At 45.7% G+C, this 19,565-nt stretch overlaps 1 protein-coding gene and 1 non-coding gene across 7 annotated transcripts in view; both read left to right on the top strand.

Annotated features, from left to right (window-relative positions):
* The window catches only part of chd5 (chromodomain helicase DNA binding protein 5), a 96,494-nt gene that overhangs the window by 51,520 nt on the left and 25,409 nt on the right, over positions 1-19,565 (top strand). For all 6 annotated transcript variants that reach the window (XM_073032058.1, XM_073032060.1, XM_073032056.1 and 3 more), the window contains 12 exons: positions 719-892; positions 980-1,121; positions 2,848-2,979; positions 5,170-5,287; positions 7,459-7,583; positions 8,523-8,751; positions 11,833-12,002; positions 13,348-13,522; positions 15,349-15,435; positions 15,547-15,635; positions 18,695-18,828; positions 19,155-19,299. In XM_073032058.1, coding sequence (XP_072888159.1) covers positions 719-892; positions 980-1,121; positions 2,848-2,979; positions 5,170-5,287; positions 7,459-7,583; positions 8,523-8,751; positions 11,833-12,002; positions 13,348-13,522; positions 15,349-15,435; positions 15,547-15,635; positions 18,695-18,828; positions 19,155-19,299 — 1,720 coding nt within the window. The remainder of the gene's footprint in view (positions 1-718; positions 893-979; positions 1,122-2,847; positions 2,980-5,169; positions 5,288-7,458; positions 7,584-8,522; positions 8,752-11,832; positions 12,003-13,347; positions 13,523-15,348; positions 15,436-15,546; positions 15,636-18,694; positions 18,829-19,154; positions 19,300-19,565) is intronic.
* trnaa-ugc (transfer RNA alanine (anticodon UGC)) lies at positions 3,924-3,995 on the top strand. The gene has a single exon. It is a non-coding gene; the product is annotated as a tRNA-Ala (tRNA).

The following is a 19,565-nucleotide window of genomic DNA, read 5'->3' as shown; positions in this document are numbered from 1 at the left end:
TTATGTAAAAGTACAAGCAAGCACAGCAAAGTTAAACTACAAGAAAAATAACACATCTACAGCCTATTCCAACATCTTAATTAAAGTTGTGGCCTTGCCACTTCTCTCCTTTCCCGAGGACATTGACTCAGACCCACATGGCCTCCTTCCCTTGTCAGATCAGTCAAGGAGGTGTAGGTTGAGAAGAGTGATCCAAATTTAACTGGGATCCTTGTCTCAAGGAGACAGTAGAAACAAATGGTGGGAATAGCGGGTGACCCCAGACCCACCCATGGTATGAAATCAGGGACCTTCCTGGTAACTAGCAAGGAGAAGGCGTTGGTTGTAGAGAAGCTGGTGTTGAGGATGGAAGTCATTGAGTTCACTAAATGTATCTGATGGACGTTGGATTTCTTTCCGCTTGGTTTGCAAGTGCACCTGTTACCTTTTATCTGCTGAGCTGATTTCTTCTTGCTTGAATTTAGCTTCTGCTCTGGTCCCTGCTGCTTAGGGTCTTGTGTGCCACAGACGTGGTGCTTAGGTATTGTCGGGACGAAGTGTGTGTGTGGGCAGTAGCAGAACTGGAGTTTGTGTTTGGCTCTGCTAGTGGCCCTACCTTAGGAGGGATATCAGGATGTGGTAGTACTGGTTTGAGAGATGACTTGTTGGGTCTTAAAGCTGACAGACTCCGGCACTAGACACATACGGGGCAACCGTGACTGTTTCTATATTGTTGCAGCAACCTGGAGGGATTCTTGGAAGAGTTTGCAGACATCTCGAAAGAGGATCAGATCAAGAAGCTTCACGACCTGCTGGGTCCACACATGCTGCGGCGTCTCAAGACCGACGTCTTTAAGAACATGCCGTCCAAGACCGAGCTGATTGTCCGCGTGGAGCTCAGTTCCATGCAGAAGTAAGTTGGGGAAAGCAGAACGGGGCGCCTGCGATCTGGGTGCAAGTGGTTTCTGTTAATTACATCTGCGTGTCTGTGCGTCCACAGGAAGTATTACAAGTTCATTTTGACCAAAAACTTTGAGGCTCTGAATTCGAAAGGCGGCGGGAACCAGGTATCGCTACTGAACATCATGATGGATCTGAAGAAATGCTGCAACCATCCCTATTTGTTTCCGGTGGCTGCGGTGGTACGTATTGAATGCTGAGAACCTTGCAAACGGACCCTTCCAGTAGGTACGGTGTTACAAACTCTAATATCAGGTCACCGAGGTAACAGATCTTGTGTTCAAATCTGCTTCACAGAGTTGCATAAGTATATTGCTGAAGTGTTCACTTCTTGTGTGATTCCTTCCGAATTACTCCTTCCTTTAACTGACTGTGTGGGTTTCCTCTGGATGCCGTAGTTTCCCTAAGAATCAGAACCAGGTTTACCCTGTGGGTTCGGGTTTGCGAGTTGTGGGCATCCTCTGTTGGCGCTGGAAGCGTGGTGACACTGACAGGCATCCAGAGTGTGCCGGTGGTCGGTCATTGACACAAATGACATGTTTCAATGTACGTGGGACAAATAAAGCTAATCTTTAATTTGCTGCTTTGACGACCACTCCAGTTCGGGTTGCAGGTTCTCGTCAGTCGGGCGTGTAACCCGGGTTGACATTGATACTGCGGTGGTGGGGGAACGCTGCACAGCTGGAGATGCAGCAACGCAACCAACCGCGCAGCCTCTGCAAACCAATCTACATTGCTCTACCTGACCATTAAGCCCATCAGCCTTTACCCACTGCCTTCCTCCCACAGTTTGCCTGGTTTACAGTGACGCAGGTCAGCACTCTGATTTGCCTGCATTCTGCGACTCAGAGGGATCCAGTTTGCGCATTTAGAATCAACGAAGCTGTAGGATGGAGTCACTGAGAAAGCTGAGAACTTCCGTCCCTGTGGCTTGAGTTTGCCAGTGGTTACTGAGCGAGGGAGTAAATCTCTTGACTTTTCAGTGACCGCAATTAGATGCAGTTTCTATAAGAAGTATTCACCCCCCCACCCCCCAGAAGTTTTCATGTTTTATTGTTTTACAACATTGAATCACAGTGGATTTAATTTGGCTTTTTTTGGCAGTGATCAACAGAAGAGACTCTTTTGCGTCAAAGTGAAAGCAAATTTCTACAAATTGGTCTAAATTTATTACAATTATTAAACACAAAATAATTGATTGCATAACTACTCACCCCCTTTAAGTCAGTGTTTAGTAGATGTACTAAAGCAGTCAAGGCAGCAATTACAGCCTTGCGCTTGTGTGGATAGGCCTCTGTCAGCTTTGCACATCTGGACACTGCAGTTCTTCCCCAGTTTTGCTCTAGATTTCAGCATTTGAAAACTGTAAGGCTGCCTGACTGACCGTCTCCCACAGTTTATATTGAGGTGCTTGCAGTGTATGTAATGTAGAGGGAATGGTGGGATGGGTTAGGTTTAGATAATCCAGAAAGCATGAGTTCAAAACTCGTCGAGGCACTGACTGTGTAGGACTTGGCTTGCAAGAGTTTGGTATCAATAAGTATGTATTTAATTGTCATAAAGTAAAACAATTGGTTCGTTGCTGGGAAAGCAATCCTTGCCCATTGAAGATCCACATATGACTCAAGTCACACAACTATTTGGTTGACAGTTAACTTTCCTCTAGTATGTTGCTTGGTTGGTTCAGGAAGCCTGCCACCAGTCTGGCACCTTCCTGCCAATATCCTGGGAATTATTTTAAGAACACATCAATTTGGTAGCAGACAAGGAACTGTGACTTTGAGCAAAGGTGTGAAGGACTCAACCTGTAAGGGGGCAGCCTTGCCTGGGGTCTGACCACGTGGTCTGGCTCATCAATTAGTATTCTGCTAACTGAAACCCGTGTAATGGCAGTGTTGGTTTTTACAGGAAGCCCCAGTGTTGCCGAATGGATCGTATGATGGGAATTCACTGGTGAAGTCCTCTGGAAAGCTGATACTCCTGCAAAAGATGTTGAGGAAGCTGCACAGCCAGGGCCACCGGGTCCTGATCTTCTCCCAGGTAGGCAGGCGTGAGATGGAACAGGTTCCCGGCGGCTAAGATGATAAATCTCTCACTGGGGTGCCAGGTTAGATGGCGGCACTCATAGAGCACCACAGTTCAGAAACAGACCCATCCACTCCATGCCAAAATGTTCCATCGTCCCATTGACCTGCACCAAGATAACAGCCCTCCATACCCCTTCTATCCGTGTGCTTAGCCATCTCCTCTTGAACGTTGCAGTCAAACCCACATCCACTGGTGGCTCATTCCACACTCATACCGCCCTCCAAATGAAGAAGCTTCCCCTCATGTTCTGCTTGAATATTTCACCTTTCACCCTTAACCTACGAACTCTAGTTCTGGTCTCGCCCAACCTCAGAGGGAAAAAGCCTGCTTACGTTTACCCTGTCTGCACCTCTCATAATGTTGTATAACTCTTACCGAATCTCCCACACTCCAGGGAATAAAGTCCTAACCTATTCGATCTTTCAGGTCCTCAAGTCCTGGGAACATCATGATTAAGTCCACCCTGAGCATTTAATTTCCAGCAGTGCTGCATTAGGCTTTAAATTGAATTTTCATTTGCCTTCAGAACTGAGGCATGGCTGGAAGAAAAGCAGAGCAGTGCAGTGCCCCCTACTGTTCTACTCAATTTTTAATCTGTCTCAAGATTCGGTTCAGTAAGTTATTAATCTGTCTTTGAGGATTCTGCCGTGAGTAGGTGTGCAGTGTTACCCACATTACTACAGAAATTACAATGCTAAGGTAAGGGTGAGATTTTGCAGGTACATTACAGAACAGATGTATTAGGGATATTTAAGTGACTCTTAGCTGGGCACATGGCTGGAAAAAAAAACTGGAGGGCTATGTGGGAGGGATGAATTAGAAGCTCAGTATCACAGTGTGGAGTGATAGGCCTGTTCTGTGGTGTACTGTGTTCTGTGAAAAGCTGGTTATCTGTAGGGGATGTAGCTCAGTGGTAGAGCGCATGCTTTGCATGTATGAGGTCCCGGGTTCAATCCCCGGCATCTCCACTCTTTTATCAGAGGTTGATATGTTCTTGGTGAGTGAGGGAGTCCAAGGTTACACGGGGAGAAGGCAGGAGAATGGGGGTTGAGAGGGATGATAAATCAGCCATGATCAAGTGTTGTAGCAGACCTGGGGGACTGAGTATCTCAGGCTACGTCCACTCTACACCGGATAAATCCGTAACCAAAGCCTTCTCTCTTCGTTTTTACCCTCCGTCCACACTAAAATGGCGTTTTCGTCCCCCAAAACTGGAACTTTTCAGAAACGCTTTCCAGGGTGGGTATTTTTGAAAACGCTGCTCGGGCAGATCAGTGTGGACGGGGTAACCGGAGAAATCTGAAAACGTTGTCAGACGGCAGCGCGCTATTTCATTGTTTTCCTGAACGCAACCTAACAATTTCAGAACAGACGGCAATGAGACTGAAGCCAGAAGAGTTAGAAATGTACTCACCAAATACTTTGACCCATAACTTACTGAATAAATAAGTATACTCACTTTGCCCTGTTTTCTGTCCTTGCTCATATGATGGTGGTTTACCTATTTATGCAAGTACTTCTCTGACAATAGATGTGTAACAGCCTACTGTAACGTTGTATGGAAATACAAGATAACACTGATGCAGACATATTTTACACATTTAACAAAGTGCTTTATTAATGCAACAGAGTTCGTCAGTTTTTCAATGTTCATCGCCAGCCGGGTCATACAGTCCGTGAACTCCTTGTCGATTGCCTCCGTATGCTCCAGTATTTGTTTTTTTTTTACTTTTAAGTTCTCCTGCGCGAAAGCCAACAGCTGTCTGTCGTTTTAAGTTTTTCTAGTCTATAACTACACAAACACACACTTTTACGGCGAGATTCAACACCAAACATGTCGCTTGTTTTCGGTAGATGTGTCCTGCGCATGCGCAGGAGGAGGAGATTCACCAAAATCTCCGTTTCAATGTGGATAGAGATATTTTTTAAAACGCTTAGTGTGGATGCCTATTGTTTTTATGCAAAACCGGAGCTTTCAAATTTAACCGGTCTAGTGTGGATGTAGCCTCAATTCTGCTCCTCTGGCTTATGGTCTCATTGGAGAATCTTAGGGTTGATCAGCACATGGGTGAGGGGTGAGAGTTTGTGTTGGGGCCGTGGGTTCCTGCTGTGAATAAATGTTGTTTGCTTTCTGACTGACAGATGACTAAAATGCTGGATCTGTTGGAGGATTTCTTGGAGTACGATGGGTATAAATACGAGCGGATAGATGGGAGCATCACTGGCAATCAGCGGCAGGAGGCTATCGACCGGTTCAATGGTGAGTGGGAACGGGGGGTTCGGAGGGGACCGATTTTACAGTGAAGGCAGCACCGGGTCTGATGAGATTGAAATCTCCATTCCCCCACCTAATTCCAGTGACAAAACAGCACAGCTGGGCTCTGTTCCTGGGTCACAGCTGGAATACTGCTTCTGATCTCGGGCTCGTTTAGTTTGAGAAAGATGTTCAGAGACATCCAGTATCTGCAGAATCTCTTGTGAATGTGATGATCCAGACGATGCAATGCATGAGAGAGATGAGAGGAAAAGGTCTAAGTCAAAAAGCAGGGAAGGTTACTGAGAAACATCATTAAAATAGTCTCCATCACTTGGGGAAAAAGCTCAACAGGTCAAGCTGCATTCATCAAAAGAGAAAAAGAGTTAATGATTTGGGTTGAAGACTCTTTGTCAGAACTAGGAAGGATAAGATGTATTTGTTTTTAGTTGTGTGAGATGGGTGAAGGATAATGGAAACAGATCTGAGATTGGCCAAGCCAGGGTTACAATTTATGCTCAGAGCAAACTTGGCCTCGCCCTTCAACGATGTTCCTTTTGTCCTATTCATGCCTCCCCCACCTTCAGCGCAATTTAATAGGAATTTGTTTTATCGCAGTCCCAGTTTTGACAACCTAAAATATTGACTCTTTTTCTCCCCATAGAAGTTGCCAGTGTATTTCCAGCATTTTCTGTTTGTATTTCAGATTTCCTGTAAATGCAGTGGTTTTTATTTAGTATGACAAGAGGAAATTAATTATCCAAAGTGCAGGCTGAGATGAGAAAGTTATTTTTTACAGTGTGCTTTCAGATATAAACAACAAAGGCCACACAGTACTGTGCAGATGTCTTAATAGGCACATAATATAGCTAGACTGCACAGTACTACAGTAATTTTATGTATTGCACTGTACTGTTGCTGCAAAAAAAAGCTAATTTCATGACGTGTGATGATAAACCTGATTCTGATATGGGTCTCTATTGGGGACTGATAGTGGGAGGGGGCAGAGGGGGAGTGGGAAGCTCCAGTGAGATATTCTGTAATGATCAGTAAACTGGTTGTTTGGAATTAAATAACCTTGCCTGGTGGATCAGGGCTGGGTGTGTCTGCACCCACATCGACCCCTGCCCCACCATTCTTGTTCCACACCTTTCCTGCAGCGCTCCACCCTCGCTATTCCCAACATCCTTGCTCCCGCCAGATTTACAAACTCGCTCTCTGCTCTGCATTGACCCATACCGTATTGTGCAAAAGCCTTAGGCAACCTGGCTACACATGGTGTGCCTAAGACTTTTGCCCAGTACTGTCGTTTTAAGGTGAGAGGAAGAAGTTTTAAATGGGATTCACTGGGTAAGTTTTTTTTTCAAACACGAGTGGTTGCTATCTGGAATATGCTGCCAAGGTGGTGGAATCAGTTACAATCACTATATTTAAGAGATCTTTAGAAGAATGCTTAAACAGGGTAAGACATGGAAATACACAGACATAACATGGGCAGAGTTGAGGTGGCGGAGCCTGGGCCCGAGAGAGAGCAATGAGTTGATGTTTGGCCAATTTAAGTGCTGGGCCAGATTGGCAGGGTTGGGTATGAGCCAAGTCGAGCAGCAGGGCCCGGTTCCGATGCTGATTTAAGTACCGTACCTGATTGAAGGTGTGGGAGCCAGGAGTGAGGCACAGGTTGGCATCAGCTCATTGCTCGGTGAGGTTTACTCATCTCTGCACTGAAGTGAGGCTGTGGTCTGCAGCTGACAGGCTCCTGAACCGGCTCCAACGCTGACTAGCATCATGGCTGTGGGCTCATTTTTGTGAACTTTAGTTCTGAATTTTATCTGTACTATCTATTGTTTTTTTTGCACTTTGGGTATCTGACAGGCTTCTTTCTTAATGGGTTCCTTTGTGGGTTTTGTGGCTGCCTGCCATAAGGAGATGAATCTCAAGGCTCTATATAGTATACTTTGATAATAAATGTACTTTGAACTTCAATAATCTACTTCTTTGATTAAAAATTTTTTGTCAACTCTCTGAGAACCACCTTAACTGACTCGATGTCCAATATTAAAAAAGTTTTCCTGAGAAACCACTTGGGACACTTTGCTGTGTGGAGATGAAAAATAAGTACAATTTGCATCAACAGTAGTGAATCAGAATCTCACCCACGTCTGTCTCGTTCCTCGTAGCCCCTGGAGCCCAGCAGTTCTGTTTCCTCCTGTCCACTCGAGCCGGAGGTCTGGGAATTAACTTGGCCACAGCGGACACCGTTGTAATTTACGATTCAGACTGGAACCCCCACAACGACATTCAGGTCAGAACATACGGTTTGCTGAAGACTTTTAGATAGACTTTTAGGGGATTATTTATGTGTTTTTTTAAAAAAAATCGTTGTTGAAATCGTTCTGTAAAAGGTGATGCTGTGACAACAGGAGTTGCTTGCAGTTAACTCAGGAACAGGGTTGGGTAATGTCAACAAGTTTGAACCAGAGAAAATGGCCAACGAAAAATACCTGGTTTGGTTTTAAAAGCCCAATTGCTTTGCTAATATCATTTGTAAATAAGAACTTGCTTGCCGTACTGCTCAGCGCCTGACTTGGGTTCCACAGTACTTGGTCATCCCTCATACTTCAGAACTCAGAACAGTTAACTGACCCATTCTCCACATCCTTGGGGACAAGATAGTTTATAAAAGGTAGTTTTAATTGGTCATTCTTGTTTCATGGTGTTTTGAGTAGTGTGGGGAAGGGGCTGTGTGTGGAAATGGTTAATAATTTTACCATTAAAGGAACTCATCAGTAAAAATCCCCATCAAGCTGATCCACCTGCTCATCAGGAGCTTTGACATCTCCATCTCCAGTTGTTTCATAGCTGCCACCTCCCTAACAAACTATCCAATTATGTCAAACCGCAACTAGCAGTTCCGGAAATAGCCGACCATCGCCAGCTCGGTGAACGTGGGTGCTTTGCCACTTCTAGCCCATGTTGTATGAATCATTATCTTAACCTGAGTGAGTTTCATTTCTTGCTGCACACCTGGCTGCAAGGGGGGGGGGGGGGCTATGTGGCTGGCCGATTAGCTCACCCTGCCTTCGGTGAGAAGTTTGGGGCATTCTCTCGGGCAGGTGAAACCTCTCCAGCCTTCCTCCCTTGAACATAGAGGTGGCCTGTTATAATAGACGTTCTCTCTGTGGGTGAAATTGCTCAGCGACGGATTGCAAATGTCGAATCTCACTCGGCCTCTGTACTGCAGGCGTTCAGCAGGGCTCATCGCATCGGCCAGAACAAAAAGGTGATGATCTATCGTTTCGTGACCCGGGCTTCGGTGGAAGAACGCATCACGCAGGTGGCCAAGAAGAAGATGATGCTGACTCACCTGGTGGTGCGGCCGGGATTGGGGTCCAAGTCTGGCTCGATGTCCAAGCAGGAGCTGGATGACATCCTCAAGTTTGGCACAGAGGAGCTCTTCAAGGATGATGAAGGTGAGGAGCTGAGGGGTGGGGAGCAGCCATGAAGAAGGACAGATATGTGCAGCCAAAAGGGGAACCCAAGATGACATTGCTGTTTTTTCACCTTTTGCTCAACCCATGTTCAGATGTCTAATTAAGCCTTTTTGTGAAAATCATTTAAAAAAAATAATTTTCACAATTGCTGACAGTCCTAAGAAGGCGTATGTTGTGTTGGCACTCATCAGCCGTGGGACTGAGTTCAGGAGCCGTGAGGTAATGTTATATAGTGAGCTATATAAGACCTTAGTCAGACCCCACTTGGAGTACCGTGTTCGACTCTGGTCACCTCACTATAGGAAGGATGTGGAAAGCATAGAAAGGTGCAGAAGAGATTTACAACGATGTTGCCTGGATTGGAGAGCGTGCCGTTTGAGAATAGATTGAGTGAACTCAGCCTTTTCTCCTTGGAGCGATGGAGGATGAGAGGCGACCTGATAGGGGTGTACAAGATGATGAGAGGCGTTGATCGTGTGGATAGCCAGAGGCTTTTTCCCAGAGCTGAAATGGCTAACATAAGGGGGCATAGTTGTAAGGTGCTGGGGATTAGGTACAAGCGGGATGTCAGGGGTAAGTTTTTCACACAGAGGGTGGTGGGTGTGTGGAATGCACTGCCAGTGATGGTGGTGGAGGCGGATACAACAGGGTCTTTTCAGAGACTCTTAGGTACACGGAGCTTAGAAAAATAGAGGGCTATGTGGCAGGGAAATTCTGGCAGTTTCTAGAGTAGGTTACATGGTCAGCACAACATTGTGGGCCGAAGGGCCTGTAATGTGCTGTAGATTTCTATGTTCTATGTTGTAAAATCTTGCAGAGAAGGAATGTGAGGCCATCCAACTCCTTCAGAGTACAATACAGTGTAAACTTGTACGTGATTGATTTAAAAGCTTAGACTTTCCTGGATGCATTTAAACGTAGAACAATACCTCCTTCAGTGTACTCAATGGTAAATCGCTGTATTATAGCTCAGCCCCAGCCATCTGTCTCAGCTCAGTTGTTCTGTCTGGGATATGAGATATAATGAACTGTAACCGGCGGGGATCTGGATAAAGAACTGAATACGGGATTATGTTGGGTAGCTGGTTTTCAGCTGGCATAGACACGATGGGGTGAATGGACCACCAGTATCCCGCGTTGTGTGTTTTGTACAGTTCATATCCTTTAATATCTTTGTGTAACAAAGTTTGATTAATCTCGAATCTTAGATTAGGAAAGGTAGTTTTTAGTTGCTGCCATGGTTGAAAGTCCGTGTGGGTGGGGTAGCAGCTGCAGTGGGGGAAGGTCGCGGTCAGTGTGGTCCTTCTCTGATGACCCATGACTGGAAAGTGTGTAGAATCTGGACGAGTCCAAATTTCATGACTTACGCCGGTGGTACAAAACCGGATTCTGATTGTCAATAGCTTCCCAGCTCCTGCCGTCGTGGCTGGGTCGAGAAGGAATTAGTGAATGACAACTCGCGCCAGTGGAAATGACTTCCAGCCAATCTCTGCCTCCGACTGAGGTGAAAATGTTGGAGGGCGATGTGTTTTAGTGCAAGAGGGTGAGAGAAACTTGCCGAGGCCAGGCTGGGTTTGGTCAGAGGTTAAGGAGAAGGGACGAGGGAGTGATTATGGTGCCTAAAGATGGGGAATGGGACAAAAAATGATTATGGTATTGAGAAATGATATTCTGAACAAAACGTTAAGGAAGCCAGGTGTATCTAAAAATGGATGAAAAGGCTTAAAGCCATGCTTCCAGGGGTCGACAAGGAAATTCCATAAATCAGTGGAGATATCATGTTAATCCAGGACAAATCTGGATATGGAACGACACACTTGGGATAGAGATTGCAACACAGGCTCAGCAGCTGAATTTCTGAGGTTGCTCTATTGTTTTATTAAGAGCGGTTAAGATGACTGAACTTTTTAAATATATAGAGTTAGTTCCTCGGGATTGAGACAAGAGGAAATTTAATTCCCCAGGGAATATTGAATCTGTACACACTGGATTCAAAACAAACCATTTGATTCTCGGAAGCAAACGGGGATCAAAGGATATATGGGTTTGGTACTGGAAGGTGAAGCTGAATTTTTTTAAAAAAGCCCCAAGCAGAGCAGGTGTAAAGGCCCAAATGACCAACTCCAATGTGTTTCCTGAGGAGAAAAGTTCCTTAAAATAGAAGAAAACCAGCGGTAAAATGAATTTTTAAAAAACGTCTTAAGGGATTTAATGAATCCGTTATTAGAGAAGACAACTGTTGGCCAAATTTATCGGGGTTACATTGGTATAATTTTTCTGTACCAAGTTTTTAGAAACATTTCACACAAAATGCTGGTGGAACGCAGCAGGCCAGGCAGCATCTATAGGGAGAAGCACTGTCGACGTTTCGGGCCGAGACCCTTCGTCAGGACTAACTGAAAGAAAAAATAGTAAGAGAAAATTACTATTTTTTCTTTCAGTTAGTCCTGACGAAGGGTCTCGGCCCGAAACGTCGACAGTGCTTCTCCCTATAGATGCTGCCTGGCCTGCTGCGTTCCACCAGCATTTTGTGTGTGTTTTGCTTGAATTTTCAGCATCTGCAGATTTTAAAAACATTTACTTGTTAGGGAGAAATGTTCTAGAAATGGTGAAGTAAAAGCAGGAAATTGTTGAATAGGTGGTAGATATGGCAGTGAGTGGTAATTGGAGCTTTTAGGACTGAGAAGCTTTAAACGGATCTAGAGGAATAAGTTGTGGGTATATAATTATATTTATTTATATTTATTCCTCCAACTCTCTTTCAATGTATGGATAAGTGTGTAAACAAAGTCAGAGGCATAAGAAGCCTGGGACGGGGTAGATTTAAAAGTTTAGATTTTCCCGAATGCACTTAGACACAGAATTAAACTTCTCAGCAATGGAGCAGAAGAGAAGAGACGTAGTGTAGGTGATGATGGAGTGCCCGAGTGAGAGACACAGTTTCAGGGATGAAGCAAACACAAGCTGAGCCAGTTACCACACAGGTTGCTGATGCCAAGGTGCTCATCCCCATGGTGCAGCGGAACTGCTGATAGTCTGATTTTTTTTTTAAACTTGTAGCTGAGAAGGAAGCTGAGGAGATGCGGATGATCCACTACGACGACAGTGCCATCTCCAAGCTACTCGATCGCAATCAGAACGCAACGGACGATGCCGACATTCAGAATATGAACGAGTACCTCAGTTCCTTCAAAGTAGCCCAGTACGTGGTGCGGGAAGAAGACGAACAGGTGACAACATTTTCTTCCAGGGCTCGAGTTAACAGAAGCGTGTTTGATTCAGACCATGCGGCAAAGCTGGACTGTTCAGGGTGGGGAATTTGTAAAGAAGCTATGAGGTGATGGGTAACATTTTCTGGCAGAGTGGAGGGGGGACCTCTTCCTGCCTGGCCCCTCTTTCCTGTGCTCAGTGGATTGTGTTGGAGGATTGAAAAGGAGGCAGGGTGGAACTGGTGGTGAAGTTGTGGTGGTTTCAAGTTGTGCTGAAGTGTTGCATCAAACCCCAGTTTACTAAAAATAAATTAACATTAATGGAACTTGGATTCCCTCTAGACATTTACCTATGCTTTATTCCCCCCTCCCATCACTCACCTTCTCCCTCCCCTGGTCTAACCCATCTCCTTCCCCGCCCCCCACATTGTGACTTCCTCCCCAGTCCCGATGAAGGGTCTCCATTCAAAATGTCAGCTGATTATTCCTCTCCATTCATGCCACTTCACCTGCTGAGCTCCTCCCATACTTTGAGTGTGTTCCTCAAGATTTCCGGCATCTCTAGAATCCCTTGTGTTTATCATGTGCTTTTTGACGTGATTTCTTGTGTTTATCATGTGCTTTTTGACGTGATTTCTTGTGTTTATCATATGCTTTTTGACGTGATTTCTTGTGTTTATCATGTGCTTTTTGACGTGATTTCTTGTTTTGTGGGGCGCAGTTCTGATGGCAGTGTTATTTTTTTTATTTGGTTACCTGTTCTCTCTGACGTGTAAGAAATGCTCTTTGTTGCAATGATATTAATACTCATTGTCTGTGATGAAGTGCACTTATGGACTTTAACAGGCGAATACATTCCTCTGATAAATGATCAATGATACGGGTGTGAGTGGCCAGAGCTAATTGCACATGTGGTGGAAGACTGGATTGAGGAGGCTTTCGAGACTAAGAGAGCCAAGTACCAGGAGTTGGTAGAGCAGTGCCAGAGATGGGGTGGAGGGCATGATACGAACCTGTAACGGTGGGGTGTAGAGGGTTTGCTGGCTGCTCGCTCTGCAGAACCTCCTCTCTCCTTGGCATTACTGGGGCTACAAGAGGAAGAGCCTTCAGGACCGTCACAGAGGCTGCTGGGCCAGCCTCCAGGTGGCTATGGAACAAGAGGTGTGTCCTGTAGACACGAGCTGGGGCCTCATCAACCCTGGCTGGGACGCCTGGCCGATGTTGAAAGACCTCGTGATTCCGGGTTACCTCACTGATGAGGTTGTCCCAGCGTGTCCTGGGATACTTTAAGCTCCCTGCTCTCTAACGAACCTCTCACGATGATTTTTAGTGCAACTGATTTATTGATGATCTTGCCAATGTTTAGGAGGAGGTTGAAAGGGAGATCATCAAACAGGAAGAGAATGTGGACCCTGATTATTGGGAGAAACTTCTTAGGCATCACTATGAGCAGCAACAGGAGGATCTCGCCAGGAATCTGGGCAAAGGCAAGCGCATTCGCAAGCAAGTCAACTACAACGATGCCTCCCAGGAGGACCAAGGTATTTGTGTGGAAACATGGGTCATGCAACAAGGGGTCTCTCACACACACACACACACAAACACTCTCTCTCTCCCCTCTCTCTCATTCTCTCTCTCCCCTCTCTCTCTCTCTCCCCCTCTCTCTCCCTCCCCTCTCTCTCTCCCCCTCTCTCTCTCCCCCCCTCTCTCTCCCCTCTCTCTCCCCTCTCTCTCCCCTCTCTCTCCCCTCTCTCTCCCCTCTCTCTCCCCCCTCTCTCTCTCCCCCTCTCTCCCCCCTCTCTCTCTCCCCCCTCTCTCTCTCCCCCCCTCTCTCTCTCCCCCCTCTCTCTCTCCCCTCTCTCTCTCCCCTCATTCTCTCTCTCTTTCTCATTCTCTCTCTCTTTCTCATTCTCTCTCTCTCACTTTCTCTCTCTCTCTCGCTCTCTCTCTCTCTCTCACAATGCTGGAGGAACTCAGCTGGTCAGGCAGCATCTATGGAAGTGAATGTACAGTCGTAGATGCTGCCTGGCCTGCTGAGTACCTCCTGCATTTTGTGTACGTTGTTCTGGATTTCCAGCATCTGCAGACTTTCTTGTGTTTACGCAATAGGTTATGGTAGCTGAACTGACTCCTACCTCAAAATCAGATCCCACTTTTGATAGGCAGGATGTTTGTCCATTTTTTAAAAGTAAATGTGGAATTAGAAGTTGATAGCCACAAAACTATCAGTCTCATTGAAAACCCTCCTGATTTACTGATGACCTTTGGAGAGGGACCCTGATTCTCCTTCCTGTTTGGGCCTAATGTGACCACAACCCTAGGGCAATGTTGTTGATTCACTGGCTCAGCAGATGAAACGTGAAACGGAGGCCCCATCCCTTCCCTCTGGTGTTTGAGCCAGACAACAGGAGTAAACCAGATGATTGTAGTACAGTGCAAGAATTTCTTACAACACTGACTTCATAAAGACATCCCATTGGCTGTAAAGCACTTTGGGATGTCTGAGATTGTGGTAGAGGATTGTACACTGTGAAATAAAGGGTAAAGGGAGGGTAAAAGATCACTTGGAATGCAGGCAACTTTGAATTGGTGGGAAAAAAACCTTTCTCCTTTCATTCAGTCTTCAGCCCTCTTGGGGCATGGTAGTGTGGTGGTGAGCACAACACTTGACAGTACTAGCGACCTGGGTTCATTCCCACTGCTGTCCGTAATGAGTTTGTACGTTCTCCCCATGATCTCGTCTCCGGGTGTTCCGGTTTCCTCCCACTGGCCAAAAGACATCGTGGATGGTGGGTTAATTGGTCATTGTGAATTGCCCCATGATTAGGCTATTAAATCAAGGGTTGCTGGACAGCAGGGCTCAAGGGCTGGAAGGGCCTTGTACATGAATAAGTAACACTGATTCAGCAGCAGCTGTCAGATTGGCTTTCAGTTCCTGCCGCTGTCTGTAAGGAATTTGTATGTTTTACCCCATGACCTCCTGTTGCTCTGGTTTCCTCCCACATTCCAAAGACGTACGGTCAGGGTTAGTAATTTGCGGGAATGCCACATTGGTGCCCAGCAAAACCCTTGCCGATTGATTGGGGGGGGGGGGCACAGTCGCGCGGAGTTTGTATGTTCTCCCCGTGACTGTGTGGATTTCCTCTGGGTGCTCTGGTTTCCTCTCACAGTCCAAAGACGTACCAGTTGTTAGCTTAAGTGGTCATTGTAATTAGCCCCATGATTAGGCTAGAGTAAATTCAGGGACTGCTGTGCAGCGTGGAACCGAAGGGTTCTGTGCTGTATCTCAAATAAGTAAACGAGATTTGACTGTTTCGATGGGCGTGTGACGGATAAAGCTGGTATTTTTCTCTTCTCTGTTTTTCAGAGTGGCAGGATGACCTATCAGACAACCAGTCCGAGTACTCCGTGGGCTCAGAGGACGAGGATGAAGACTTTGAAGAGAAGCTGGAAGGTGAAGGTTTCGCGATGGCCCCCCCCCCCCTTCTAATTTAGGGCAGTAGTTTCATCTTAAAACTGTGAGCTCTGTTTCCAGAACTTAAATCCCAGTATCTTTGTTTTCCAGCTGGGAGACGACAATCACGGAGGCAACTTAAGAATGAAAGGGACAAACCTCTCCCGCCCTTACTAGCTCGAGTTGGTGGGAATATTGAGGTAAAATGACTTCCTAATCCTTTCTATCAACCTCCAACCAGAATCATTTTCAGGGGGGATGAGCAAGAGGATTTTCGATGCAGAGTAAAACCTTCTCAACACTATCCCTTCAAACCCTACCTGAGCAGATAAAGATGGGGGTTAGATACCACTTGTAGTGTTCTCTGCATCAAAGATCCCAGGTCAAATATAGTATTGTACAGTAAGATTTTTCTCCAAGTCAAACTCATCATATGGATAGTGTGGGTTAGACACAACATAAAGCACTCTCTATACCAGGGATGTCAAACCCTTTAGGGAGAAGATGCACAAATTAGCAATTTTTAACCTTTAAAAAAAATTCTTCTGCATCCCTTTGAGCAGAAATGATCATTGATTAATGAATTAATAACAATAATTATGGACTTTTTAAAGGAAAAATTATGAATACTTTTGCTCATTGACGTATTCATAGTTTTCCTATTAATATAAGTACTGTATAAATGAAGCATTTCAGGAAACCTGTTCAAAATTATTTGTATTAATCATATAAAAAGACAATTCAAAACATACAATTTCTAACATGTATTGGTATATTCCAAGTGTTGGCGCGTGGCCTAGTGGGCAAGGCATCAGACTAGTAACCTGAAGGTCACTGGTTCGAGCCTCAGCTGAGGCAGCGCATTGTGTCCTTGAGCAAGGCACTTAACCACACATTGCTCTGCGACATCACCGGTGCCAAGCTGCATGGGTCCTAGTGCCCTTCCCTTGGACAACATTGGTGGCGTGGAGAGGGGAAGGCCTGCAGCTTGGGCAACTGCCGGTCTCCCACACAACCCTGCCCAGGCCTGTGCCCTGGAAACTCCAGGCGCAGATCCATGGTCTCTCAAGACCGACGGATGCCACCACCATTGGTATATTCTCCAAATACTGCTGTGTACATCTGATCTGTGAAGATCTCAAAACCTGTTATCCAATGTCACCTGTTGTCGCAACTGCTGTCAAACCAGTGTGGAAAGTTTCCTGTGAAAACATCTCACTAATCTTGGGTTGTTTTAAAACAAAACATTTGCTACTTCATTTGACAGTAAACATAATTGTCATGTATCTTTTTATTATGGGTGGGGTTTAAAAAATCGAGGGGCAGTACTGCATGCTGTATGCCAACAAAACTTTGTGGGTGCCATCTTAGGTTTGTCATCCCTGTTCCATTCTTTACCATTAAATGCTCCCGGGACAAATACAGGGTAGATTGTTACAGAATAAAGCTTCTGCCACAATAGATATTGTCCTATTAAATCAGTCCCAACAGACATTTTATAGGACAATCTCGGAATCCAGTTCTGTTGAGTTTTAAGCTTCATGTGAACTAATACTGACGAATGGATGTGATAACTATGGAGAGGGAGACGAGGAGATTCACCAGGGGCTGGCTTGTCCTGGTGATGAGGAGAGACCAGCTTGGCTGGGTTTGTTTTCCTTGGAGTGGTCTGAGGAAAGGTGACTGAAGTTGAGGGGTATAGGGTAGTCAGTAGTAAAGCTCCCTTCAGTAGAGTCGTCTGTAATCAGGGGACATAGCTGGGGTAAGGTAAGGAGTGAGGGGACTTGAGGGAAGGATTTTTTCACTCAGGGTGTTGGGATTTTGGAACACAATATCTGAGCGGGTGGTGGTAGCAGAAACTCTTACAACACTTCAGAAGTATCTAGAGCAGGTGACTCCAGCTTGGGGTCCAGGGGCCCCTTGGTTCATGGTAGGGGTCCATAGCATAAAAAAGGTTGGGAGCCCCTGGCCCAGAGAAACATTTCAGTCGGCAAGGAGATGGAGTCTATAGACTGGTAAATGGGAATAGGATAAATGGGTACTTGATGGGGTGAAAGTTCTATGAGATGAAGTCAAAGTTCAGCTCAGCTGTGTTCCTCTCCGTCACTTCTCTTATTCAAGGCAAACAAACCTAGGCGCTCTCCCAACTGAGAGGCCCCAGCCCAGGCAACGCCCTGTGGGGTAGGGAGGAGGGAGGGGGGGTGAACGTGATTGGATGGGTAGATTAGAAGGACAAAACCAGCTGATCCATGCTGTGACGGGGGGAGCATTGTATGAGACAGTTCTCCGACCCACAGACAAATTCAAGTTGGAGATTGTCTGTTGTCATTCTTCAGTGCGAGTGTAAAGAAGAACATGAGTGTTATTCAGATCCGATGCAGCTTAATAAAAACCACAATAAGCACAAAAACACAATAAGTATAAATATAAAAGCAGTCTGATAAAACACTATATGCAAGTAACTGTTATACATAGACTGACGGTTTGTACATAAACGAGACATCGGTGATGTGTATGCAGTGGTGGTGAGGTGGATTAATAACTGGAGGTGTTAACTAGCCTGACTGATGAGGAAGACTGGCCAACATCCCCACCCACTAACCTACCCCACCACTACTTTCTTACCACTTACTGTCAGAGTCACCCTACGTAAGGCTCTCCTGTGCCTAGCGTCACTTTATGGACATACTGTTAATCTATTTATATAAGTTATCTTGTATGTTTATATTTATTGTATTTTTTTCTGATTGGGGATTTTTTTGTGCTGCCCTTCAGATCTGGAGTAACAGTTATTTCATTTTCATTTAAGTACTTAAGTATTTAAAATTTTTAAACTCTTTGGAATTGGACCAAGGTTATTCACAAAGCTGTTGTTTCGATATTGTTTTCCTTTTACGAGACATTTTGCTTCAGTTAAGAACCAATCCACTCCTGTCAGCAGAATCTGCTGTCACCATGGTCACTAGCAATGCAATCCAAAGAACATCCCATAAATCCGGATCACACTGTCACCAGCTGGATCCTTTACTCTCAGCAGGAAAATCTTCCACTAACTTAAAGTTATGACATTGGTTTGGTTGGAATGCTAATATGGAAATGTTACTGGTTCCGTCAGAGAGGGAGAAGAGACATCAATGGTGTCTATGACGACGTGATAGTGTGGGCGGCCCGCTCCGGATCTCGGAGGTTCACGGGGTCCGGGGTTCGGTGATATAAAGATTCTGACCTCCTTGTGACGGTTAATCCTGTCTGCGTTTAGGTTCTAGGATTCAACGCTCGCCAGCGGAAAGCCTTTGTCAATGCCATCATGCGCTGGGGAATGCCACCACAGGATGCTTTCAACTCACACTGGCTGGTGCGAGATCTCCGGGGGAAGAGTGAGAAGGAGTTTCGGTACGTTTCAAACGGTTTCAGATCCTCCTCGCCCTCTTCCCTTACTCCCTTGTACCGTTCCCTCAGCTTCTTGTGTTTACAGTTCTTCTACTCATCTGGAAACACCTTCTATCTTCTTAGGCCCCTCTTCCACACCCTCTAAATCCAGCCCTGAAAATTCAGCCCCAGGAAGGTGAAGTTAGGAGGCAAAGTGTTTCACTACTGTTGAGCTTACTGACCTCCCACTCGCTCACATTTAAAGGAAGATTTTGTCACTAAATTTCTCTTTTTTACTAGTACGGTATCTCCAGTCTTGGGTTTAAGCTGGCCTACTGTTCTCTCCGCAGAGCCTACGTCTCACTGTTTATGAGACACTTGTGTGAACCGGGTGCAGACGGATCCGAGACCTTTGCAGACGGTGTGCCCCGTGAGGGGTTGTCCCGGCAACATGTGCTCACCAGGATAGGTGTGATGTCGCTGGTCAGGAAGAAGGTGAGTGTGGGCAATCTTGTAGCTTCTTGTTCTTGTTGCCCACGCTAGGCACAGTGTTTTAACGTATTGACGTACTGTCGAAGGGCGAGTGGAAACGCCAGTTGTGTGTGCCCTGGGAGCTCCTCTCACCCAAGCTCAAGTTAAAAGCGTTAACATTGACGGGAGTGCTTCAGGATTGAATGTTTGTTCTAACCCCCTCCCATTGATTCAAGAGGGTAGGGCTGGGGTATCGGGTTTGACTTGGAAGAAAAATGGTAGAACGAATG

The sequence above is a fragment of the Hemitrygon akajei genome, chromosome 29, assembly GCF_048418815.1.
Source record: "Hemitrygon akajei chromosome 29, sHemAka1.3, whole genome shotgun sequence".
Lineage (NCBI taxonomy): Eukaryota > Metazoa > Chordata > Chondrichthyes > Myliobatiformes > Dasyatidae > Hemitrygon > Hemitrygon akajei.
This window is presented reverse-complemented; position numbering and strand designations above follow the sequence as displayed.